Source organism: Oxyura jamaicensis, chromosome 13, assembly GCF_011077185.1.
Source record: "Oxyura jamaicensis isolate SHBP4307 breed ruddy duck chromosome 13, BPBGC_Ojam_1.0, whole genome shotgun sequence".
NCBI lineage: Eukaryota > Metazoa > Chordata > Aves > Anseriformes > Anatidae > Oxyura > Oxyura jamaicensis.
In genome coordinates, this window is record NC_048905.1 from 10,761,986 (window position 1) to 10,783,656 (window position 21,671).

The 21,671-nt window shown below is 41.8% G+C and overlaps 1 protein-coding gene across 1 annotated transcript in view; it reads left to right on the top strand.

The window, feature by feature from the left end:
* RNF145 (ring finger protein 145) overlaps window positions 1-21,671 on the top strand; it is a 44,616-nt gene continuing 22,945 nt past the window's right edge. Inside the window, exons 1-3 of the mRNA XM_035338685.1 lie at window positions 1-253; window positions 8,038-8,251; window positions 18,059-18,167. Of these exons, the coding sequence (XP_035194576.1) occupies window positions 8,068-8,251; window positions 18,059-18,167 (293 nt within the window). The 5' untranslated portion in view covers window positions 1-253; window positions 8,038-8,067. The remainder of the gene's footprint in view (window positions 254-8,037; window positions 8,252-18,058; window positions 18,168-21,671) is intronic.

Consider the following 21,671-nt stretch of genomic DNA (forward strand, 5'->3'; position numbering starts at 1 on the left):
CATGCGCGGCGCGGAGCGTCGGGCGCGCGCAGGCAGCGGGGCCATGGCCGCCCTGCTGCGGGGCCGTGCGCTGGCGGCGCCCTGAGGCGGCGCGGCGCGGCCATGGTGCCTCGGGGAGCCGCTCTGCCGCCACCACCGGGCACCGAGCCGCCGCTCTGAGGCGCCGAGCCCCCGCCGCGGGACCGACAGGAGGAGGAGGAGGAGGGAGAATAGGAACAAGAGGCGGCGGCCACGACCACCACCGCCACTTCAGGTGATCGCACACCCCTCCGTGCCCATCCCGTGTGCGCGCTCCCGTCGGGGGCACCCAGCTGCCTCCGTGCGCGGCCCCGAGTGCCCGGCGTGGAGCGGGGGGCGAGGGCGGCGCCGGGCGGGCGGGCGGGGAGCGGCCCGAGCCGTGTGGGTGGGCGGGCGGGTGGGGGGCTGTGGGTGCGGGGGGGGAGGGGGCGTGCTGGGCCCGCTTGTGGCGCTGGGCTCGGGCCCGGCGGCTGAGCGAGGCGCCGGCTTCGTGGCGCCCCCTCCCTCCGTCCGTCGGTCTGTCCGTCCCTCCGTCCCTCCGTCCGTCCCTCAGCTCGGGCGCTGCAGGCGCCGCCGTGCCCCGCTGGGGGCGGCCTGAGGTAAGCAGCGAGCCCCCCCTCCAGCGCCCCGGGGTGGCACCGGGGGTCGGGGGCCCGGCGGGTGCTGGGGGGGAGCCCGGCATCGCCTCCCTCTTGTTGGCCGGCAGAAGGGAGAGTTCTCTGATGGTTTGGCTCGTGTTAGCGACTTGTGATCTCAGTCAAATTATATACGAATATTTTTTTTTTTTTCTTGGGAGTCTGTAGGTGTTGGTGTATTTGTTCCTTCTGCGATTTTTAATGCAGGAGTTTCTGGGAACTTGTTTGGTGGACTTGGGACTCGTTTGTGGCAGTTATCTGGAGCGATCAGCTGGTTGTGCATGGGTATCTTTTTGTTTCCAGCTAGCTCTAATAACTGTGGCACTCAGCTGCGTTTTTTCCCCCAAGTTCTAATGTCTTTAAAGGGTTTAATTTTATTAATTCCTGAACTCATTAGGGAACAGTCATCTCTGTGACCACCGCTATATAGGAGGATCATCAAAAACCTTAGCAACGTCGAGCTGCTGCTTGTCCAAAACGGAGGATTCACCTTGTTTATGTCAGCCTTAGGAGGAACTGCTGACGTTAGAGCAGCCTAATTCTGATGAACCGAGCTGTGTGCGTCTGAAGAAATCCTGGGGAATTCCTTCCTTTGGAGGTGATGGAAGGAGATCAGCATCTGCTCTGCTTCAGCTGCTGGAATCCGTGGTGCAGATGCGGAGAGGCACATCGTGCCAGCAGGACCTGAATGAATGGGTGTGCCTTGGAAAACTCTCTAAGCCTGCTTAGTGCTTTCATGTTGCACTCTTCAAAACGTGCTCTATTTGCTACTTTCGAGTCGTTTTCTTCCTCTTCATCCGTACATGCAGAGGGCTTCTATTTCAGTTCCCTGGAAGCCTTTTTTATTGTTTGGTGGTTACTGGTTGCTCTCTTTCTGAATCCATTTTTATTTCCAGACACACCTGGGAATGTTTGATGTGATTATAAAGTGGATGGGTCATGGTAGTTTTGCCTTTTAAGTGCATATTCACATCTAGCACCTTCGATATGATTCAGACATCTGTGCGTTGGTTTCTCTGCACTTACTTTTAAAGCATTTCCTTTCCTTTTAGAGAAGCCCTATTGCTTTGTAATTAATTGCGTACTTGAAAGGAGCATTCAGAAGTGGATGGTTCACCTCATGGATTTTTTTCTGGATTTTTTTTTTTCAGTTGCCTGCCTGTCTTGAGTTTAAACGGGCTTTAAAAGGGACTTTTCTGAGTGTTTTTGCCATTTGTTTGCTCTTCCTGTCGCATGAATCTCTTAGTGCAGGAAGCTAAGCAGCCTATTTGACAGGCCTGGAAACTGATGCTCTTTATTTAAAGGACTCAGATAGATAAGGTGCAACAATGGAAACTTTTACAGTATCGACAGAGAGAAATCTTGAAAGTTTTATTTTCTATTTTAACTTCTAACCAGTTGGGTAGCTAGTTGTTGGCGTTGCAGGCGCTAAACATAGGCTGCGTCTGTATCTGAAATGGCTAAAAACTAAATGAGCAATTGTGGAGGATGGGATATATTTCATCCTGTCATGTAACTGCATCCTGGTAACACGTTCGGGTTGCAGGATTTTTGTGGGGGTACCTGAGCTTAACTTGCGTGGCTGGTCTTCTGTGATCCAGCTCTTTGAGGGAGGTTGTCGGAGCCTGCATCGTCACGGGCTGTCATTACTGCTCCGTGTGCAGGTCCCCCGGGTATTCTGTCCTCTGCAGAGGCGCTTTGGGATTGCTGCCCAGATTTTCTCAGAATATGCTGATACAAATGTGGTTAGGCAGGCTTGTAGGTGTAGACTTGCAAATATGGCCGTGATGGGGAAAAAAAAAAAAAAAAGCTGAATAACTAGCTAATAAACTGAACCTTGGAACAACAAGAAACTGTAGAGGTGAAAAGGACCCGAAAGCAGTTTGGTTTCTGTTGATTCAATCTAGATTTTTTTTTTTTCCCTGAAGAGCTTTCTTAAATATATTTATTTATATATTTAATAAATGAAATTGCTGTCTTTCAGGTGCTTAACTGGACAGATAAGCTGTGGTCAAAAAAACAGGCAGCCCCTCTTAGTGTGGCTGGGTTTGAACTGATAATACGCAGGCAGAGAGCCGATCCTGTAGGAAACCACAGAAAGATTTTCCTGCATACCTGCTGGATTTGTTAACCTTTGTTAACGTGCGTTAGTCCCTGAGTTCAGTTCCCTGGTCTTACCTGCTTGTTATGAAAACTGAAAGGGACAGGATGTTTTACAGGCTGCCTATAAATAATCCACTTGCAATATAACTGAGTGTGCTGGAACTGCTCGCAGTGTATGAAAGTACTCCAGAAATAAATCTTTAAAGCAACTTTAACTTCACAGTGCTGTGATGTGCATTCTCATTTCCTGAATTGATTTTCTTCTTCCTCATAAAGCTTGCTAATATTGAAAGTTGGAAATGTAGATTTTTCTACCGTAGCGTTAACTGTAGTTTGTTTTGCCATTTTAACGTCTTTAATATGAATGCATGCTCTCTTACATCCCTACGAACAGCTATGAGGTGGTGCCTACATATTTTGCAGTAAAAGTTGTTTTTCCTGAAGTATATTATGCACTTGTTGGAAATGATTAACTCAGGTATGTCTCAGTTGATAACTGAGTGGGTCTTGCCTGAGCAGGAATTTAGCAATTCATTTGTTTTCTAGATGGAAATAACAGTTCTCCAGTCCCACCGCCACTCCAGCTCTACAGCAATCCATATTGTCAAACCAGATGGGGAGGGGAATATTATTTATTCTTTGTAACTTCTTACCTGGCAAGATTGAATACTCTGTTTGCCACCTGACACTCTCTAAAGCTTTAAATCGAACGCTAAATACTAAAGGGTTATTACTTGAAATTACTGAAGCAGTGAGCTATGAGTAGTATCAGAGATGCTGACCGGATCTTAATGACAGCTTTAGAGCACACGGCTGCAATGTTTCACTGCTTTATTAGTGCGCTTGGTATGCTCGTTGTGTCTGGCCTTCTCAGCAGAAATTTTGAGTGCTGTCCTTGTTAGCCAAAACAGAACTTGGCCTCATTTAAATTGTACAGGAGCGAGGCATCTTTCTGCTTTCCTTGCTGCTGACTGCATGGGAAAGAACTGTTCTGATGGATCGGTGACTCACGTAACTCTCCGGAGCTCTAGTTTTTTTTTCCGACAGGCTCACACAGGGAAATTCTTTTCTAAGTGTATATCTGATAAACCTTTTTGTCCTGTTCCTTCCCTTCTCTGTTTTCTCTCTCCCAGACTGATGATTTAAGTCTCTGGAGGATGGGATTCTTCTGTACTTCAAGTTCCTTTTTTTTTTTTTTTTTCTCAAGAGCAGGACAGGCACTTGGGAAGAAGGGTTCTGAGAAATGCATGAATATAGCACTTTTGGGACTAATTTTAGTATTTTAATTTTTTGAACTGTGACATTGAATCTTTCTCTAGTTGCAAGTTGAGTTTTTTTTCTTCTCTTCAAGATCCGGCTGGCTGTGTTTACCCTTTGGAAAAATCAAAATCAAACTGTTCCTGGTTTAGGAATATCTTCAGTTTAAACACTTAAAGTCAAACCAGATTACAGATCAAAGTCTGCTTGTTAATGGATGTATGCCAAATCACTAGAGCTTCATAGATGTGAAAAATGGAAGTTGAAAAAATTTATATATATTTTGTAGGGGAGCGGTGGTGTCAGTCTTCCCAAATGTTTTAGGTCTTAATCTTGCAGGAGAATGAGCACCTTGTTTGTTCACAGATGTTAGACTAGACATTGCCGGATCCAGCCTAGTAGTGAAGTTCTGATCCCAGCTGGAGCTACTGTATCTTTCTATGACGATTTTTGCTGGCAGTCGTATCAGAACAGCTCTTAGGTTTGCAAATATTCCAGTGTATTTCGGTGAGCATTAAGTAACTTTTGTGTAATGCTTTTCTAAATATTAGAAACTCTGTTCATGTGACTTAGGGCTTGCTTGGATAAATGGGTGCAGGTTTTGTGTCCCCTTGTACTTTATTAGTATTTGCTTCCTGTGGTGTGATGGTTTTGTATTGAATCGGTGCATAAATCAGTTACGTTGGTTTGGGGCATAAGTCACAGCCTCAGATGAAGTGGCAAATTTTTATGTGAAGGCAGATCCTCAGAAAGAAATTCCTATTATAGGGAAAATAAATGTATGTTTTCTTTGAGTTTTTTTTAAGCTCGCTGCTAATCTGATTTGCTAATGGAATCAGCAGGGACCAATTTGTAATAGCTTTTTTTTTTTTTTTTTAAATCAGGTTTTGTGAATTCTACTGTCTTTTTTAAAGCTGGCCAGGAATATGTTTTTGACAGAATGTTTGTGCCAGCTGAGGAAGGGATTTTTGAACAGTGCTGTGGTGTTAGAAAATACAAATGTTTCCATGAGCGTGAATCTGTTACGATGGGAGACTTCTTAAAGCTGCTTGTGGTCAAATAGTGCAGCTGTGCTTGCACTCAGGGAAGAAGTGAAGTCAGAATTTCTTCCCAAGACTGTTCTTTTTCTTGTCCTGATCTGGAACAGGAAGACATTTGAAATCATCAGGAAAAAATTCTGGGGCACAAACTCGCAGCTTCCCAGTCCTGCTCTGAAGTCCGTTTTTTGGCTATGTTAAAGCATGGCCTATGTTCCTCTAATCTCCGAGCATCCAGCAACTCTTGTCATCATCATTTATCTAACGGTTTTAGAGGCTTAATGTTTTTGTTTTTACACCAATCAAAATAATGTATTGTGAGAGCTCTTTACAATATAATGAGCTTAGTGCAGCGGACTTTGTTGCTTGCCTGCATTACATTCTGTTAGAACTTGGCAGCAATTACAACTAAGGCTTTATTTAACACATCCACATTTCCACTGAAGTTAATTTTAAAGAGTTTCTTATTAGCACTGGGTACTTTGTCAGGCAGTGACAGAATATGCTGCAGTGTTTTCAGCGGCTGCTTCTCGTCATATATGGCCCATCGATTGTAGGAGAATGGTTTTCTAAGTTTGTTTTGCTTTTCTTGTAACAAGATTGCAATTGGAGTTTGCTGTTGTAGATGACAAACGCTGCACTTCGCAGTTCTCTTACATTCTCAAGCCTGCGTGTGTGAATGTGGAAGGTAAATTGTTTCAGTTTAATTTGGATGTGCAGAACCTCAGTTAACTTTCAAGCTTGGGGAAAAGTCAACGTAAGTCTGCATTTGGAGTACTTAGGGAAAGTGGAAACTTCCTTCTTGTCTCACGTGTCTGGTCATTGCTCTTGACTGGAAGAGGTTTGGCGGTTACAGGAGCATGACTTGAAATCAGGTGCTTGTTGGCACTTCATGTGGGGAATTTCATGACAGCGTGAAAACCTGTATGGCAGCTCCTGCCCACCCCTAAGCCCTGATCCACTTGGAAAAGTAACCTAGCGAAAAGCAGGAGGCAGCTTGGTTCAATTAATTCATTGTAATTAATTTCGCATGCTTGGCAAAACCAATGAGTTTTTTTGGGGAAAAAAAAATACAGGACACTTGGAATGTCTTCATATGAATCGTCTTTAAACAGCGTGCCTCTGAGCTGGTCTGAGCATAGGCTTGAACTTCAGTACGCAGCTGAAGCGCTTTGTGTAGGTCCCATCTGTGTAGGTCCCAGCCTGCACTTGTTCAGCACCATACATTTAAACTCCGTCTTTCATTCACACTAAATGTTGAGCACCAGTGTTCTTTAAGCTATTTGGGTTACGATTTTGGTTGTTCATTTTAAATGTTTTCCAGTGTTGTGGCTGGCCTTTGAATTCCCCTTGGGAAGCACTGTGAAGCACCTTGTGGAGTGGTGTGTGCCAGGGAGGGCTGTGCTGCCTTTGGGGTCTGTAGGGCTCTGGAAAAGGTGCCCATGTTTGCATAACCTGGCAGGTCAGGCTGAGGGCTAGATGAAGGCAAGCAGCAGCCCTGTAGCCTGTGGTTTACCGAGACAATTCTCGGTATTGATCTGTCCTGGCTTCTTGAGCTGAATTGGTTTTGTCATCATGCCTTGACAAGTGTCAGTGTGGCTTTAGGTGTGCACCTTTCTGGTAGCATCCTGTCTGGGGCAGCACAAATACAACTTCAGACAATCCTGTGTGTGTGCGTCCCCGTACAAGTAGGAAATGTTTCTTGGTTTTTGCGTGTGAGCATGACTTCCTTTCATGCTGTGCTTCCGTGTTGCCTTTTTAAAAATGTCCACAATGACCATTTGAGTGAAATCCTGTAAAACTTCCTTGGGAAGTGCAGTTCCAAGCGCAGATTTTTCTGTTTCGGTGGCTGGGATGCAGTTCTTTCGAAGCATCCTTCTCATCAGAGAAGGTTAAACCTGGACTCGGCTGCAGACTGGTGGTGCTGGGGGTGATTGTTTTCATCTGTTTGGATGGCTGCTTGTGGGTGAACACTCACTGGGATCATCCCCACCTTGGCTTTCAGCTGCACTGCTCAGATGCATGGTGTGTAGCTGGTGGCTTACAAACACAGCCTGGGGTGGATGCTTAGCCTTGAGTGGGTGGGTGGCCAAGTGCTTAAACAGCATGTTTCATGTAGGGTCTCAGCTGAAGGCAGTGCTCTGACAGGATGTGGAAACATCCTTTTGCTCTTTAAAATGGTTCTGGTGGTGACTGGACACCTTTTGAGATGCTGTTGCGGACCAGCTTTTTTTAATATATATTTAATTTTTTACAGTTTTGAAAGAGGAAAAAAAATTAAATAGCCTTTTGTTGTCTTGCATCATCCATCTACTCTGCTCTCGAGCTCCGCAATTGAATTACCTTCTGGTACTCCTGAGAGGGTATAGTCTTCTGTTTGTATGAGTCCTTGTAGTGAATTACATTAAAATGAGCAGAATATTTGCATCACTGATCTTAATCTTTGAAATTGCCAGCCCTCAATTCCATAAAAGTATAAAATCGTAGAGGTTAATGAACATAACAACTTTTTTTTATAAGTTTGTGTATTGGAAATTATTTCAGTTTGCATTGAGGAAATGAATCTAAAATGTCTGAACTTTTAGCTGGTGATTATTTTGTTTGAGAGTTGTAGGAATAGTGTAGAGAAGTGGAACAGCTCACTGGAGATTGTGAATTTTGTTGGTGTTTGGTTTTTAAAGCTTAACGTGTAGCTGAATTAGTGCAAATAAGAATAAAGGTTTGTTCGGTGCACACCTTATGACCATTTTTATTGTGTCATCAACCTACTCCCACAGCCCACCTTTTACAGTATCACCATGGAAAATTGCTAGCAAATCAATCTTCATGTAGCAACATCAGAAGCTGTCCTGTCTGGATGTGAATTTAACGCAGTTGATTCATTCAGTCATTTGTGGCCGCACAGGAAGCCCCATTCAGATGATCAGTAATAGCTGTTTGTACAGGGAGATTGATCTGATTACTCTTCTGTCTTGTGCTATTTACAGTCTGCTGCCAATTCACGGAAAGGGAAGAGAATGGCTGCGAAGGAGAAGTTGGAGGCAATATTAAATGTGGCCCTGAGGGTCCCGAGCATCATGCTGTTGGATGTCTTGTACAGATGGGACGTCAGCTCATTCTTCCAGCAGATCCAAAGAAGTAGCCTGCACAACAACCCTCTCTTCCAGTACAAGTACTTGGCCCTTAATATGCATTATGTGGGTAAGTGGACGTGCATTCAAGAGAAAACGCTGCTGTAGTAAATTCCATTCTGCTCGCTACGAGAATTTTAATAAATTGTTAATAGCATGGCAATATATTGATTTCAACAAATAGCATTATAATAAATATAATCAGCAGAACTGTAGTTAATATGGGGCTCTGTTTATGTAAGCCATAAATGAATCCTGCCTAGGGTCTGGAGCTTTGTTATTTAGCTTTGATATGTAAACAGAGTCTAAGATGGAGTCTGGAAACAATATCGATGCCCTGAAAGAATAGCACAGTGACATTGGAAACATTTGACTAGTAGAAAAGCTGCTTGGAAATGCTGTGCAGACAAAAGTATTGTAACTTATGTCGTTGGCATTAAAAAAAAAGACTAGGGAAAAGGTTGCCTACTCTGTACTGTGACCACAGCACCAGAAAGTTGGCTTTCACTGCTGCGTGGACGTGGCTCTTCAGTTTACAACCCTATGAACTACATATGTGCTCTGAGTTGATTAGAGCACATAACTACTGCTTATGTTGCAGATAAATGGACAAAATTACTAACACAGTTCAGGGGGCTGAGGTTTCAACCTTGGCCTGCAAGTCTAGCGCTGAAATGCTAGAAGTCTGGTTTTAGGAGATGAAAGGATTGCTGTTCTGGGACCTGCTCTCCAGGTGGGTATGTGATTCATTTAGTGAATGCACATGGGGTTAATTAGGGATTGGATGCGGACTGATGAAGTTGATAGCCAATGAGGACCTGCATGAGTACTGCCTAGCTTTGAGAGAAAATGGCTAGCATGTAATTATCCCATTCTGCAGCGTTTCTTCCTTGTAGATGGCTTGGAGGATAATGATGTACTGCAGTCAGCTCAAGGAAACACCCTTTAGTTAAGTTGTTAGAGGAGTGTGGTTTTTTGAAGTGGTATGTCCAGGGTTTTAATCTAGACTGCAGCAGTGCTGGCATGTGACTTTTTGGTTTTAATCTACTAAATGTCTGCTGTTTGGAAGTTATTTACTGTCATTAAAATCATGTGGCTTTCTTTGTTTTGGTTCCATTCTACTTTGCTAGGGGTAGCAATGTATCTACCTCCAGTGCAAAAAGCTAGTGTTACTGCCTTATGGGGTTTTTATATGTTTGTGGAAGAGAGTACTGTTTGTTGCTGGTGAAAGGGACACTGGACCATGGAAGCATGTAACTATACCTGCCCTTCTCTTGCTTTGCCTTTTCTGTGCATGCAACTTGTATACACATAAGTAGATTTTAGGAATTGGTTCATCAAATCATTTTCTAATACAAAACTAACAGTTGTGTAGCAGGTTATCAGAAGGTAAATTCCAGTTGTGACACGGCCCTTTTTTATAGCAATTTGATAACCTTGTCCTCCCGTAAGTGTGTTGAGATACACTAATAAAAAGCATTACAGAGGTAAGTATTATTACTTCAAAGTATTTCTCACCTGGAGGCTATTTTAGTACTAAACCAGTGGATTCTGATTCTGTGCTCTTCATGCAATCACTCAGCAGTACTTTTACTTCTTGCTTTTACAGCATTGTGTCTATACTTTCACTTTTCCAACTGCTAGTTGCTGAGATCAAGGGCTTCTAAATAATCAAGCAAGTAGCTTGTTCTAAAAGATATTAAGACTATTTTCAGTGACAAAACTTTGCTAGTACTCCTTAAATAAAGTTGTTTTGTGTTTATTCCTTTGTTGTTGCTTTTTTCTTAAAGCTACATCAGTGTGAGGCTTGGCTAAGTCAACTTGCATGAGTTTTTCTGTAGATTTAATTGCAACAGTTTACAGAATAACCTTAATTAAAATAGTGTATCAGAACATATACATTGGATTTGTAAGGGAAACGAAGTATTCTTCCACCAGTTTGGGAAATAAAGCTTCTTTGAAGATATTTTTGGGGGAAATTAACTGCTAGCATGTAATTTGGATGACAATTTACTGTGTATATTTTTTAGCATGATAATTTATTTTTTTAAAAAAAAGCCCTCTTCATATTTGCGGTAAGCAAAGACAGCAAATGCTGCAACAGCTTTGCAATATCAATCAGTCACTGAATTTCTTAAAAGATACAATATCACAGAAGTGCTCCTAACAGCTTAGGAGATCAGGTGCATCTATCTCAGGTAGATGCTTAAGGAATGATTTGATTAGAGAGCCATCAAAATCAATAACATCTACTAGTCTTGATATAGGGAACCTTTTCCCGGAACTGAGGATCAATCTGGAGGTTACTAAGAATATCTTTTCCGTTTAAAGGCACCTTTCTTCCATCCATTTGACTCAAAGTTTAAAAAGGCAATTAGAGTTGGTCAGGTGAGGTGATATATGTTAAGGTGTGATTCATGTTCCAGTTAGCAGTACTGAGAGTGTAATAAAAGCCTCTCGGATGCAATTTCTTCTTTGATACGGCTGTTCCCTTTCATATCTTTTCATGAAACAGCTCTTATCTGCTTTAGTGGAAGGAAAAACATTCTGTCCTGATAACCTCTCTGCCGCAAGTTCAACTGGATGAAATTTAACTATAATTGTGCAAAGCAATGCAAATAGCAGAGATAAATTTCTGGTTAGAATTGTTCAATGTAAACAGATTAATTCAGCATTGGAAAATTACAAAGTAGTTTTGTTTATCAAATGGCGCTGTGGTTACTGTTCCAGCAGGTGGAAAAAGCTGCTGAATGGCCTGCAGTAGGCTTCAACACGAAGAGCTTGTGATAAATGTGCAGGTAGGGTGCCGTAGTAGGTTGGTGTGCTGTTACTGTGTAGAAAGATACCAGAGGAAAAGCATTAGAAAACAAACCAACTTTTTTTGTCTATGAATATAAAAGGTGAAATGTGGTTTCATTAACATTTTGTTAAAATTGCTTTATATAAATTAAAGCATCCTCTTTAGGATGTGTGCTAGCTAAAAATGGCTTACTTCCTCTGCCTTTTATGTGGGGTAGGCTAGTGCATGCTGCTATAGCTGCACTTCAGTGCTCGCTTCTACGCTGTAGAAGAGCTCTGTGGGGACAGTCGCTTCTTTTTTTATTCTTTTGATGAAGAAGGTGGAAACAGTTGCAACCACATAATTTCCTCCTGTGAAGGCCAAAGTGATGCTATTTGTTCTAAGTCTTAAGTACTCTGAACTAAATGGGAAGAGAAGAGTCACGTGCTTAACCTGTAATCATGGTCAGACTTGGAACTTAATGTCACTTCGTGCTAAAGGCATGGAAGTGAACTAAACACGGGCTGTTTTCTTACCTAAGAATAAAAATGAGAGCAGTTTTCTATCTTAAACTGTATTCCAACAACAACAAAAAAATCAGGGAACGAAAGGAATGAAACTGTTTAAACACGTGGAATATTTGGAACGTGTATCATCTTTCACAACGCTGCTCGTAATTGCAGTTTCTTGAACTGTGTGGTTACCTTCATCTTTTGGTCACATCGCTGGCTAGGTATGAACTACGTGTTATGAACGATGCCTTGAGAAAATGGGCTTGAGGAAGGAGAAACCTGAACATGCAGCCATCCGATGGTAGCTGATTGCTTTGGTATGCCCACTTTGAGCTCTTGTGCGTTAATTCGATCTTTTATTTGTACAGCTTTTTGTGGTGCGTCTTCTCTTAAGAGGAAAGATTGGGCAGACTGATACAAACACAATAAAAAGTGTCATGGGAAGCTTTGGTGTGAGAAGAAGGAAGCAGCTGGTTCGTTCCAGAAACTAATTTCCCAAAATCATGAGATGAGGGTGCGTGACTTAATGTGCAAATGCATACGAAGACAAGGTGCTGCTCAGATTCAGCATCTGAGTTTGCTGTCCTGTATATTCTGTCACCCTCCTTCTAGCACCACTTAGATAAATGGGTAGTAGAACTGTTTTTTGAGTGTTACTATTTTTAAACTGTAGCTATTTCAAACTAAATGCAATTTCAAGGCACGGACTTGGTCTTCATTTCTTTTTAAAAACAACAACAACAACAAACACACACACACACACACAAACTTGCCATGTGTTCATCCTTTTCTTGGATTAAATGTGGTGTATGCTTGGTGGCCACAGAAGAGAGTAGAGGATATGCAATGGTCAAAATTCAGGATACTCTTTTTTTTCGTCTTTCAGCTCCGGAGATTGCTGATTCACATACTGCTGCTATAGTGTCCCAGGCTTTTACTAAGCAGCTTTCTCAGTATACAAATACTTTAAAGTAACTTTTCTGTACAAAGCTTTAGGCAACTTGTATAACATAATTAAAAAAAAAAAAGTCAGTAGTACCTTGCTTGAAAGGAGATTCTTAAAATTTGATGAGGCTTTGTTGGCTGTTGTATTTTTCTAAGCACCAGTCTAATGACAACTTGGCAATTTGTGTTCATAATTTGGAATATGTTGTGAGTGTCTGTATTCTTATGGCTCCGCTTCCAGATCTGTGTTCTTTTGAAGTACCCTTCAGGTTCTCCTTGGCTGTGGTTAGTGCCAGAGCTCTGATTGTTACGTGTGCTGTATTACAGGAACAGCCCCTGACTCATACAGGAGAACTAGAGCCTAAAGTCCATTGGTTTGTTCAAACAATACTGTAAATCTGTACAGAACCCTGTTCTTGGATTGTTTATACTCGGAATGCCGAATCTGTTATACATTTAATAATTCAAGAAACATCCGTTGAAACCGATGGCAGTGCCCCAGTAACGAGCAGATTGTTCTGTTGAGATTCTTTTCACTGAGAGATGCAGATGTTGGTGATGGTTTCAGATCTCATGGCTGTGCCATGACTGGGTAAATACTAATTTTCTTGTGCACAAGTAGGTTTAGATTTGTGTTTTCTCAGTGTAGAACTATTTTTTTCAACATATTTTCAGAAAGGCAAAAATATTTACAGTGTTAGCTCAAAGTACGAAACTTCTTGGAGCGTGTAACGTTTGTTTGGGCAGCTCTGGCTGAGTGGGAGGGTGAGGGAGAGGAGTGCCGTGGCTTGCCACACGAAGACATCACTTCTCAAAAAAGCAATACCTCCTAAAGCCCACCATGCTTCTGCTGCCTCGGACAGCTGCTCAGCTAGCACCCATGAGGCGGGATGAAAGATGCACTTGGTGGTGCTAGCACTGGTGCCCCAGTGGCTGCTTGAGACTGATACAGATGTAGGCATTAAGTGCTCTCTGAATGGCTTGGCTTGTAGGCTGATTTCAGCTGAGTACGTTTTGCATAATTTTTTTGTGTTGGAGCCACTTCTGATGCAGGAGAGGTTCTTGTGGTGCTTCTCTATGACTGTTTTTTAACAACAGATGAAGAACTAGTCTCACTCACAGGACAGCTGTCCCAGACCATTCAGAAGACCCCATTTGGCTGGGTTATTCTTCAAAGATTCTTAATACAAGCTGAGGATGTACAAGAACTTTTCTTCTCTCTTGTGATGTGACTTAAAAATGAGTGGCTGTTGTGGTTCCTTCTGGTCTTGAGCCAACCTGCGCCGAAGAGGCTGTGGAATCTCCCTTGGTAACTTCTGCATCTTGCCTTTGCCTACTGGGAGCTCTAAAACCGTTTTTTGAAAGCCATCCTTTTTTTGAAATAGACGTTTTAGGCACAGACGTTATATTAAATCTCTACGGAAATTGTTCTGGTGACTGGTTACCCCAAGAATTAGACGCACTGAAAATAAAGGTGCAAGCTGTTGTTATACTGTTTCTGTCATATCAAATGCAGACTTTCAGAAGTCTGTCCTGCGTTATGGGTACTTGTATGTTGTGGCCAGATAATCTTCTGAGTAAACTGAAATGTGGACAGTCAAGGGTTAGGCTAAAATGCAGTAACTGACTCCGTGGTACGGGGTTCCTACTTGGAGTCAGGACAGACGTGAGTCTTGATGGCATTCTGCCGTCACAACTTGCCGCTTCACATGGCACTGTAAGAGGTGCCCTTTATCCTCAGAGGGTGTGGCTGAGGGGGCAGGTAGGCCCTCACAAATTAAATTTCTGGTACAGTCCCAGCAATTGTGCTATTTACTTTCTGGTGCTCGCAGATTTGAATTCCTCACTCAGTAGCATCCAGCATAAGGAGCTGCTTTTCTTCTGAGCACAGTGTTTCCTTGGCAAGCCTCTGCAGAAGCAGCATCCAAGAGATGGTTTGGTTTATTAAGAAATGTTATGAACTCTTGAATTGGCTCTCATGTGCTGAGTTCTCATTTTTTGACTAAACCTGTAGGAAACTTTGATTAATAATGTGAAGTGGACACGAGGGATCTGTAATCATGCAAATGAGTGCTAAAATGGCTCATAAAGAGGATGAGTTGCAACTTTGATCGTGCTCTAGAAGCCTCGGCTGCCTGCAGCATGCCAATAAAACTCAGGCACCTGAGTGGTCAAGGAGGTAACACGGGGTGAGAGCAGCTGGGAAACACCTTGGTGGGACGCAGATACGGAGTGCTGAAAGGCAATCTGAGCGTGAGCTGCTGCTTGCTCCGACAACGAGCACTGCACGGTGAGAGGTTTTCATCTAGCTGAATCAACAAGTTAGAAATGAGGTCATGAGTCAGTTAATACATGTGTTTGCATCCAGCAATGTTTAACTTAGCTTCTCTCCTGATTTTTGTTTCTTCCCCCCACAGTTTCTCTTTATTTTTCCCCAGTGGGGCCTAAATCAGTCCCAGAAAAGGCAGTGGAAGCTCTCTGCTTCCTTGTGCTCCTGAATGGGTGCTGAGCAGCGTGCGTTTGTAAGGCTGGCACAGTTAGTTTCTGTTAACCTAAGGCTAAAGATTGCCCGCTAAGATGTTTTTCAAACTGTAAATCCCTGTGCATGGAGAATCTCCCCCAGAGGGATGGGTGTGTATTTTCAGTACCGAGCTTGCTTCTGACAGAGGAGGTGCGAATGGAAACAGAATGTGCTGATTTAGATGAGAAAGCTGCCATGAGAAATTTCATTTCCTGGGCCTTTGTTTTGAAGTAAGATCTCATTTATGCCGTGTACTAATTACATCATTTGCTGAAGTGAAAAGAAAGGAAATAGAATGTCGCTGCTAGTATGTCTGAGTTTGAGCTTGTCTTCCTTTTCTTCTACTATGAGCCAGTTTGGTAATGAGTTATTTGCTTTCTTTTTTTTGGCAGAAGCCTTGTAGATAAAAATGAGGCTGGTACCACTGTGGGAATAGGGCCTCTGCAGCAAAAATACAAATATTGCAGTATCGAGGGTGTCAAACTCTCACTTACCAAGTCATAAGAGGGAACTGTAAATAAGAGTGAAAGGGAACTACTTAAACGTCTCTCGCTTTCCCCTTCTTCAAAACCTAACAGTACGAGCAAACAAGGCCTGTTCCCAAGTAAACATTTAAATTCTGGCCCACATCCATGAGCAGTGGTGTTCGTAAAGCTGCTGCAGTAACCTTGGCTGTCTTGGTGCTTCCCCGTGCTGTTGGGAGGCTGGCTGTTCGAAAGGCGCAGATGTGGCAATAGTCTTCGTATCTTCTGATGTGCATTTAGACCTTTTTTCGTTCCTTCAGTGTCCATCCTATACTTCAGTTAGTGATCACACAGAGAATGAACTTCAGTCACTTCTAAAATACTCTTGTGTAACATGGCCATGTGGCAGTGCAGTAACTGCCCTCTAAAATGCCTTCTTTTTACATAAATTATCCTAGCACCGCTCAAGTACATCGTCATGTGCCCTAGGAGCAGACTGTCATGTGATGGAATATAATAAAGAAGATGGCAGAGCTTGAATGCAGATACAGTGAGCTGTTTGTAGGGTAAAAGGGGAATAAAAGACAGCATAATAAATTCCAGTTAGTTCTTCTCCACCCCAAGGTGAGTCATGGGCTGCAGTGAGAAGGAAAGGTTTAGAGAGGTTTGACTCAAAGGCTGGAATGGTGCATGGCTGTGCACCAAAGAGGTTCCCTACCTAAGCAATCAAGGGGAAATGATAATTACAGAGGAGACTAGATACTGAAAATGTCTGCAGGTGTTTAGAGAGCTGGTGAAGCTGCGGTGTGGTGCAAAGTAGTTAAATGTCTTCGACGTTCTGTTGGGAAATTCCTGCTCTTGTCATTTGTGTGTTTGGTAGAAGGAAAGTGGTGAACGGAGAAGATGAATTCTCCAGCATAGAGGTCTTTGCTAAGAAATCTTAATATAGGAGCATTGGCTCTATTGAATTAACTAGAATCACGTTATTCTGTGTAAAACAAGTGTTAGAAACTTGTGCTAGGTTTCAGGTCCCTTGAAAAAGATCAAAATAAAAATAGTTTTTGCACAGTATCTAAACCAGTAGTGGTAACTTCAATGATACTTCATTTTAATTGAAGAAACTATCAGTTATTTTAGCTTTTGGAAAAAGGGAGAGCAAATGGTTGTCGGCTATCATCAGTCATATCTGTCATCATCTATCATATCTGAATTGCTCTTTGCTTGGCATCCCGTGGGTCTGATGCCTTCTCTAGGAGCGTGTTGCAAGTTACCTTCTTGTAGACCTAACTATTCACAGGATTTTAGAGATTGTTTACTGAAGGTGGGAAATATTAAGTAGCCTCAAAATACTTCTACATAAACACTGACTTTGAAATCGTATCTTTATCAAATATGGGAACATATTGTGTTCCTAAGTTGTTTTATAGTAGCTGTTTGTCCCACATTTATGAGTGCTTACTCTAGAGTTGTGTTATTTCTTAAGTGTTTTTAAAAAGTTCGAAGTATAACTTAACTCGGTTAAGAAGGCTGTGTCCAGAGTTGCTGAATGGACGGATGATACTTGTAATGTGTATAGCACAGCTTTCAGTGACAGTCCAAGTCCTTTGGTGTTTTGTTCTTAGCTGCAGGGAAGTTGCTAGCCATTGCTGTTTTTTTTTTCCTAACTGGATTTCAGTGCCGGGCACTTAGTTGACCTTCAGAAAAGAGCATGAGCGCACTGCGTTGTGGTGGTGAGCTCGGCAATAAAGATTAGTAAGGGCACCATGCGATGGGTCTCTGACCTGCTGAGTCTGGAGAGGATGGGCTTCACCGCCCAGTTGTGAAGTGGACTTCAAAGCACCGCGTTAATAAAGTATCCTAATGAGAGCACATAGGAAAGAAAGGATCATTGTTCTGTTTGTTGTACAAGCTGCTGAACCGCCAGGCTGTGTTTTTGAAGACTAGCCCTGTATCTGCATTGGGTCTTTTTCCACAGTCTTGCTAAACGCTCTCAGGCAGAGAAGGAGCTGCTGGTGTCAGTGCCCACAAGCCCTAGTTTGTGCCAAGGTGCCTTGATTTGCAGCATCCTGATGGCTTCAGTGTGCTTTAAAATGGGCTCAAACGATACTGCTGTGGAGAAGAGCCTGTGTCTACCTCAAATCACGGGCATTGAAGGGTCTTAATGCCATGAAGCTGCAGTGGAGGAATTAAAAACATGTGGTGATAATCAGCATGGATAAGTGCTCTGAGTGTCCTTTGCTTAAAAAATAATAAAAAGATGTTTTACATCACATAACTGAGTCTGTTAGGTGGGATAGGTTTTTTTTTTTTTTCTTCCTGTTACACTGAAGCTCATTTTCACTAGCAAGGGAGACACCTAGGCCTTTTCCCCTAGTTACATAGGTTATGATAACTGTCGTCTTAAAATATTGGAGACAAGCCCAGTGCCTGATACCTGGATGTAATTTTACAGAGGCTGGTAGAGCTATTTCTGTTTGTGACAAGAAAAAAAAAAAAAAAAGGCATTTTGTGGTGTGCTGTTTTGGAAAGAGGAAAATACAGGTACCTGCATTTTAAAACCAAATGAAAACAAAGGCAATTAAAGAGATCTGAATGCTACTTCATATTTCAAGAGATTTTTTTTTTTTGAAATGTCAACCTCTGCTTTCTGTTACAGGTTACATCTTAAGTGTTGTGCTCCTCACTTTACCAAGGCAACACCTTGTTCAGCTTTACCTGTACTTTCTGACAGCGTTGCTGCTGTATGCTGGGCACCAGATTTCCAGGTAGGAATAAATGGGTTAGATTTGGTAGTTTCATTTGGGATTTTAAAATCTAACTGATGCTTTGTTGATATCTTCTGCAAGTGGGTTAGGTCTGGTTTTATGGAGGCACTCTTTTTTCTATGCCAGACACCTAAATATATCACGCTGTTTATTGTGAAAAAGTTCATGGAATTAAATATGCTGTCAAGTAGTTCTGGTGTATTTTTATTGACTTAAAGGAGTTTTGAGCAGCTTTTGTGTGGAGTGTAATGCCCATTAATCTGAGAGGAGAAAGCACTACAGGAGGAAATGTTGCCTCTGATGTAGTAATCTGACTTACTCAATGGCTCGGTTTACATGCTTTCAACACTGGAACATTTTACAAAGCAGACAGGACGTTACCTTCAATTTCCTGGCACCTAGGAGGAAGGAGAAAACAGCTGTGGAAGATGGTAAAAGTAAAGTAATGGTGGAATTTATTCCTAAATTCATCTTTGTGTAACATATTTTACAGTTAAAAAGAAAGGTGTTTGGATTTAAAACACAAAGCAAGAGGCTGGAAAACTGTGAGAAAGGCAGGACAAAGTAGATCATCTTCTTTTGTTTGGCTCCAGCTGAATCCGTTGAAAGCCAATGTAAACTTTCACACTGACAAGCTGTTTAATTGGAACCAAAGAGAGTGCCCTCACATTAATGTCTTTACATGGGAAGTTTTGCAAATGTGGACTTGAGCCTGATTTATTTCGGTGCCTGCTGATGGGAAACATTTAAAAATGTGCTTTTGGTTGATTTAAGTGAAGTAATAGGTTTGCTATTTCTGCATCAAAATTGTTGTTCTAAAGCATTTGCTGGAATATCTCTTATGCAGTACGTTGTAGCTCAGGGGAGTGTTAAGGAAGGCTTTGTGGTGACTTGACATGTCACTGTTGTGGCTGTCAGAGTTTCAGTTGATGATTTCTTGAATGGATGAAGATGCAAGAGTGGAATTATAGCCTCTTATTTACTGGGTAGGAAGGAAAGGTATTTTTTTTTTTTTATCATCCTCAGGGGAGTCCTGAGTTTTTATAGATACAGTTTGTGGGTGTTTCTCTCAGAGTTAAAGGCTTACTTATTAGAAAAAGCAGCCTAAACATTATTGAAGAGCTTGTGTTGAAATAAAAATAAAGCTGGTAACAGATGCCCATCAGATAACAGGGTTTGGTCCAGAATATTTATAGCTAGAGATCCTTAAGCCATTTTGGATCTTTAAGTCTTTCAAAAGAAAGGGAAATGGTATGAATTTTGGTCGATACATTAAAGAATAACACTGCATTTGATTTTAATAGTTCTTTGTTTGTTTTTCTCCATAATGTGAATTATAACTGGTATCACTTTGTGAGATTTGAGAACTACAGGCTTCATTGAAACATGATGGATAACTATTGCTTGGACTGTTTGGTGTGCTCCTACTAAGCTTTCTATACTTGATACTTCTGAAACACGTTAATAAAGACTTTAATTAAATCTTCCATCAACCGGCACAAAAATATTTAATTAAAAGATGCCTGAGATTCAAATAGTCCAGCAGTATTCCCTAGTTATTTTGCATAGCAAATGCAGCTTCTAGCACTTTAGAGCGAGCTTACCCATTCCCTAGATATAAGGCTGACGCTGACTTGGTTTGGAAGGAAGCACTGTTCAAGGGGATCTCAGCACCAGCCTTTGTATAACACAGGGAGCGACACTTGAATTAGCTTTTCAAAAGAATTTTTGAATCCAATTAGTTTTCCTACTGAAAATAGTGAAGTATAACTAACACAGATGGACTCTGTTACTGGAGCTGTACCTCTTACTGATGAGGCTATCCAATTCCAACTGACGTCTCTATTTAGCAGACAGATCATGGTAAGACATACAGAAATCACGTGTGCAAACTATTCCTGTTTTTTTTTTTTTTTTTTTTTTTTTTTTGTTACTAATAAATCTGCTTAGAACTGAAAACTCGCAGTGCACTGCTCGCACACGACCAGTTGGGATGCTATTTAAGACGGATGAAGAGATCCCATATTGAGGCCAGTTTGGTTATAGCAAATTATAGAACAAGACCAAAATCAGCTGGCACTTGTGACTCTGCAGTGTCCTGGAAATTCTGAGCTGTTGAAAGACTGCAGCTCTCAGTGCTGTTTTTCCACCCAGAAATAGCTTGTGGTTCAGCTGCAAGTCTAGGAATAAGAAGATCTGAATTTTATAGTTAGGCTCTGACTTCAGACTTCTAGGTCTGTGTGACCTTGACAATCACTTAACTTAGCGTTGGTTCCTCATCTGCAAAACCGGGACTTACCTTAATGTGTGCGGATTGATTAGCTAATGCTCATGAGCTCTTGGGAGAGTCCAGGGCGGCGCTGCGTTTATATGTGACATGTTAGCCTGGCAATTTGGGTAGAGAGAATTCACCATCTGTTTATGGAAAAAGGAGAAGTCAGCTTTAGAAAATAAAATCCTGCCACTCTTGACAAGGAAAATGTATGTTTTTTTTCATTTTTTATGTAGCGACGTAAATGTCTTGCTTAAAAGGATCACATATCTTCTCCCCAGTTGCAACAATAAAACTGGGGAAAAGAAACGCAGGTAATGTGCAGAAAAGAAATGATGCAATTAAACATGCTGTTTGTACTAAAAAAAAAAAAAAAAGCATCCTTAGTTTATTTCATGTTTTGCAGTTTTGTTACGATTACATTCCAGATGCTGAACCTGATGGAGGTTAGGGTGAGAAGATTTGAGGAGAGGGAGTGGGAGGGGGAGAAGGATGAAAAGACGGAGCAAGGGACTGAATCGTTACTTATGGATAATCTTTAAAGATGTTTTTAATTGTAAAGATATCTGTAGACATTCAATACCTACAACTGTGTGTGTTTGATGTTAACAGCTTAGATTAATCAGCCACAGTAAATGTCGGCAATATGACTCAGGTCAGATAACCACCGTTCCTTATGCCTGTCAATTACAAAGCATATCTTTAATAACAGAAGACCTTTCTGTGCTTCCAATAACAAAAAAGGGGTCATGTGTGAAGCACTGTATCTCTTTACTTTTTCAGAGCAATGCTAGCCGTGGCTGGCCGTGATTATATGTTAACAGTCCGGCAGTTTGATTAAATGAGGCTGGGAGTGCATCCACAGAATAAACAGCAGGCGATCTGATCTCAGCTTTATTCTTACGCCCTAATTTTCTAAAGTAATAACGTAGTTTCAGTCATTTCATTAACTAGTAAATAATGATTTTAGCATTCTTGTTTTCTTACATTGCTGCAGTAAAGTGAACAATTCCCTGATGTAAAAGCTGCAGCTTAATACAGTTTTAATTGATCAAAATTGAGTGCGTGCACTTGCTCTTCTCAGCATCTTGTATGGCACTGCAGCTGTTCCAGGCATTTTCTGATTGGTGTCTGTGCCAAAAGATCCTTGTGTTTGTACTCGTAATAAGAGAATCATTGCTTTTACTTTTCTTATTTAGACATCATCTACAAATACTGTTTAAAAAATTTAG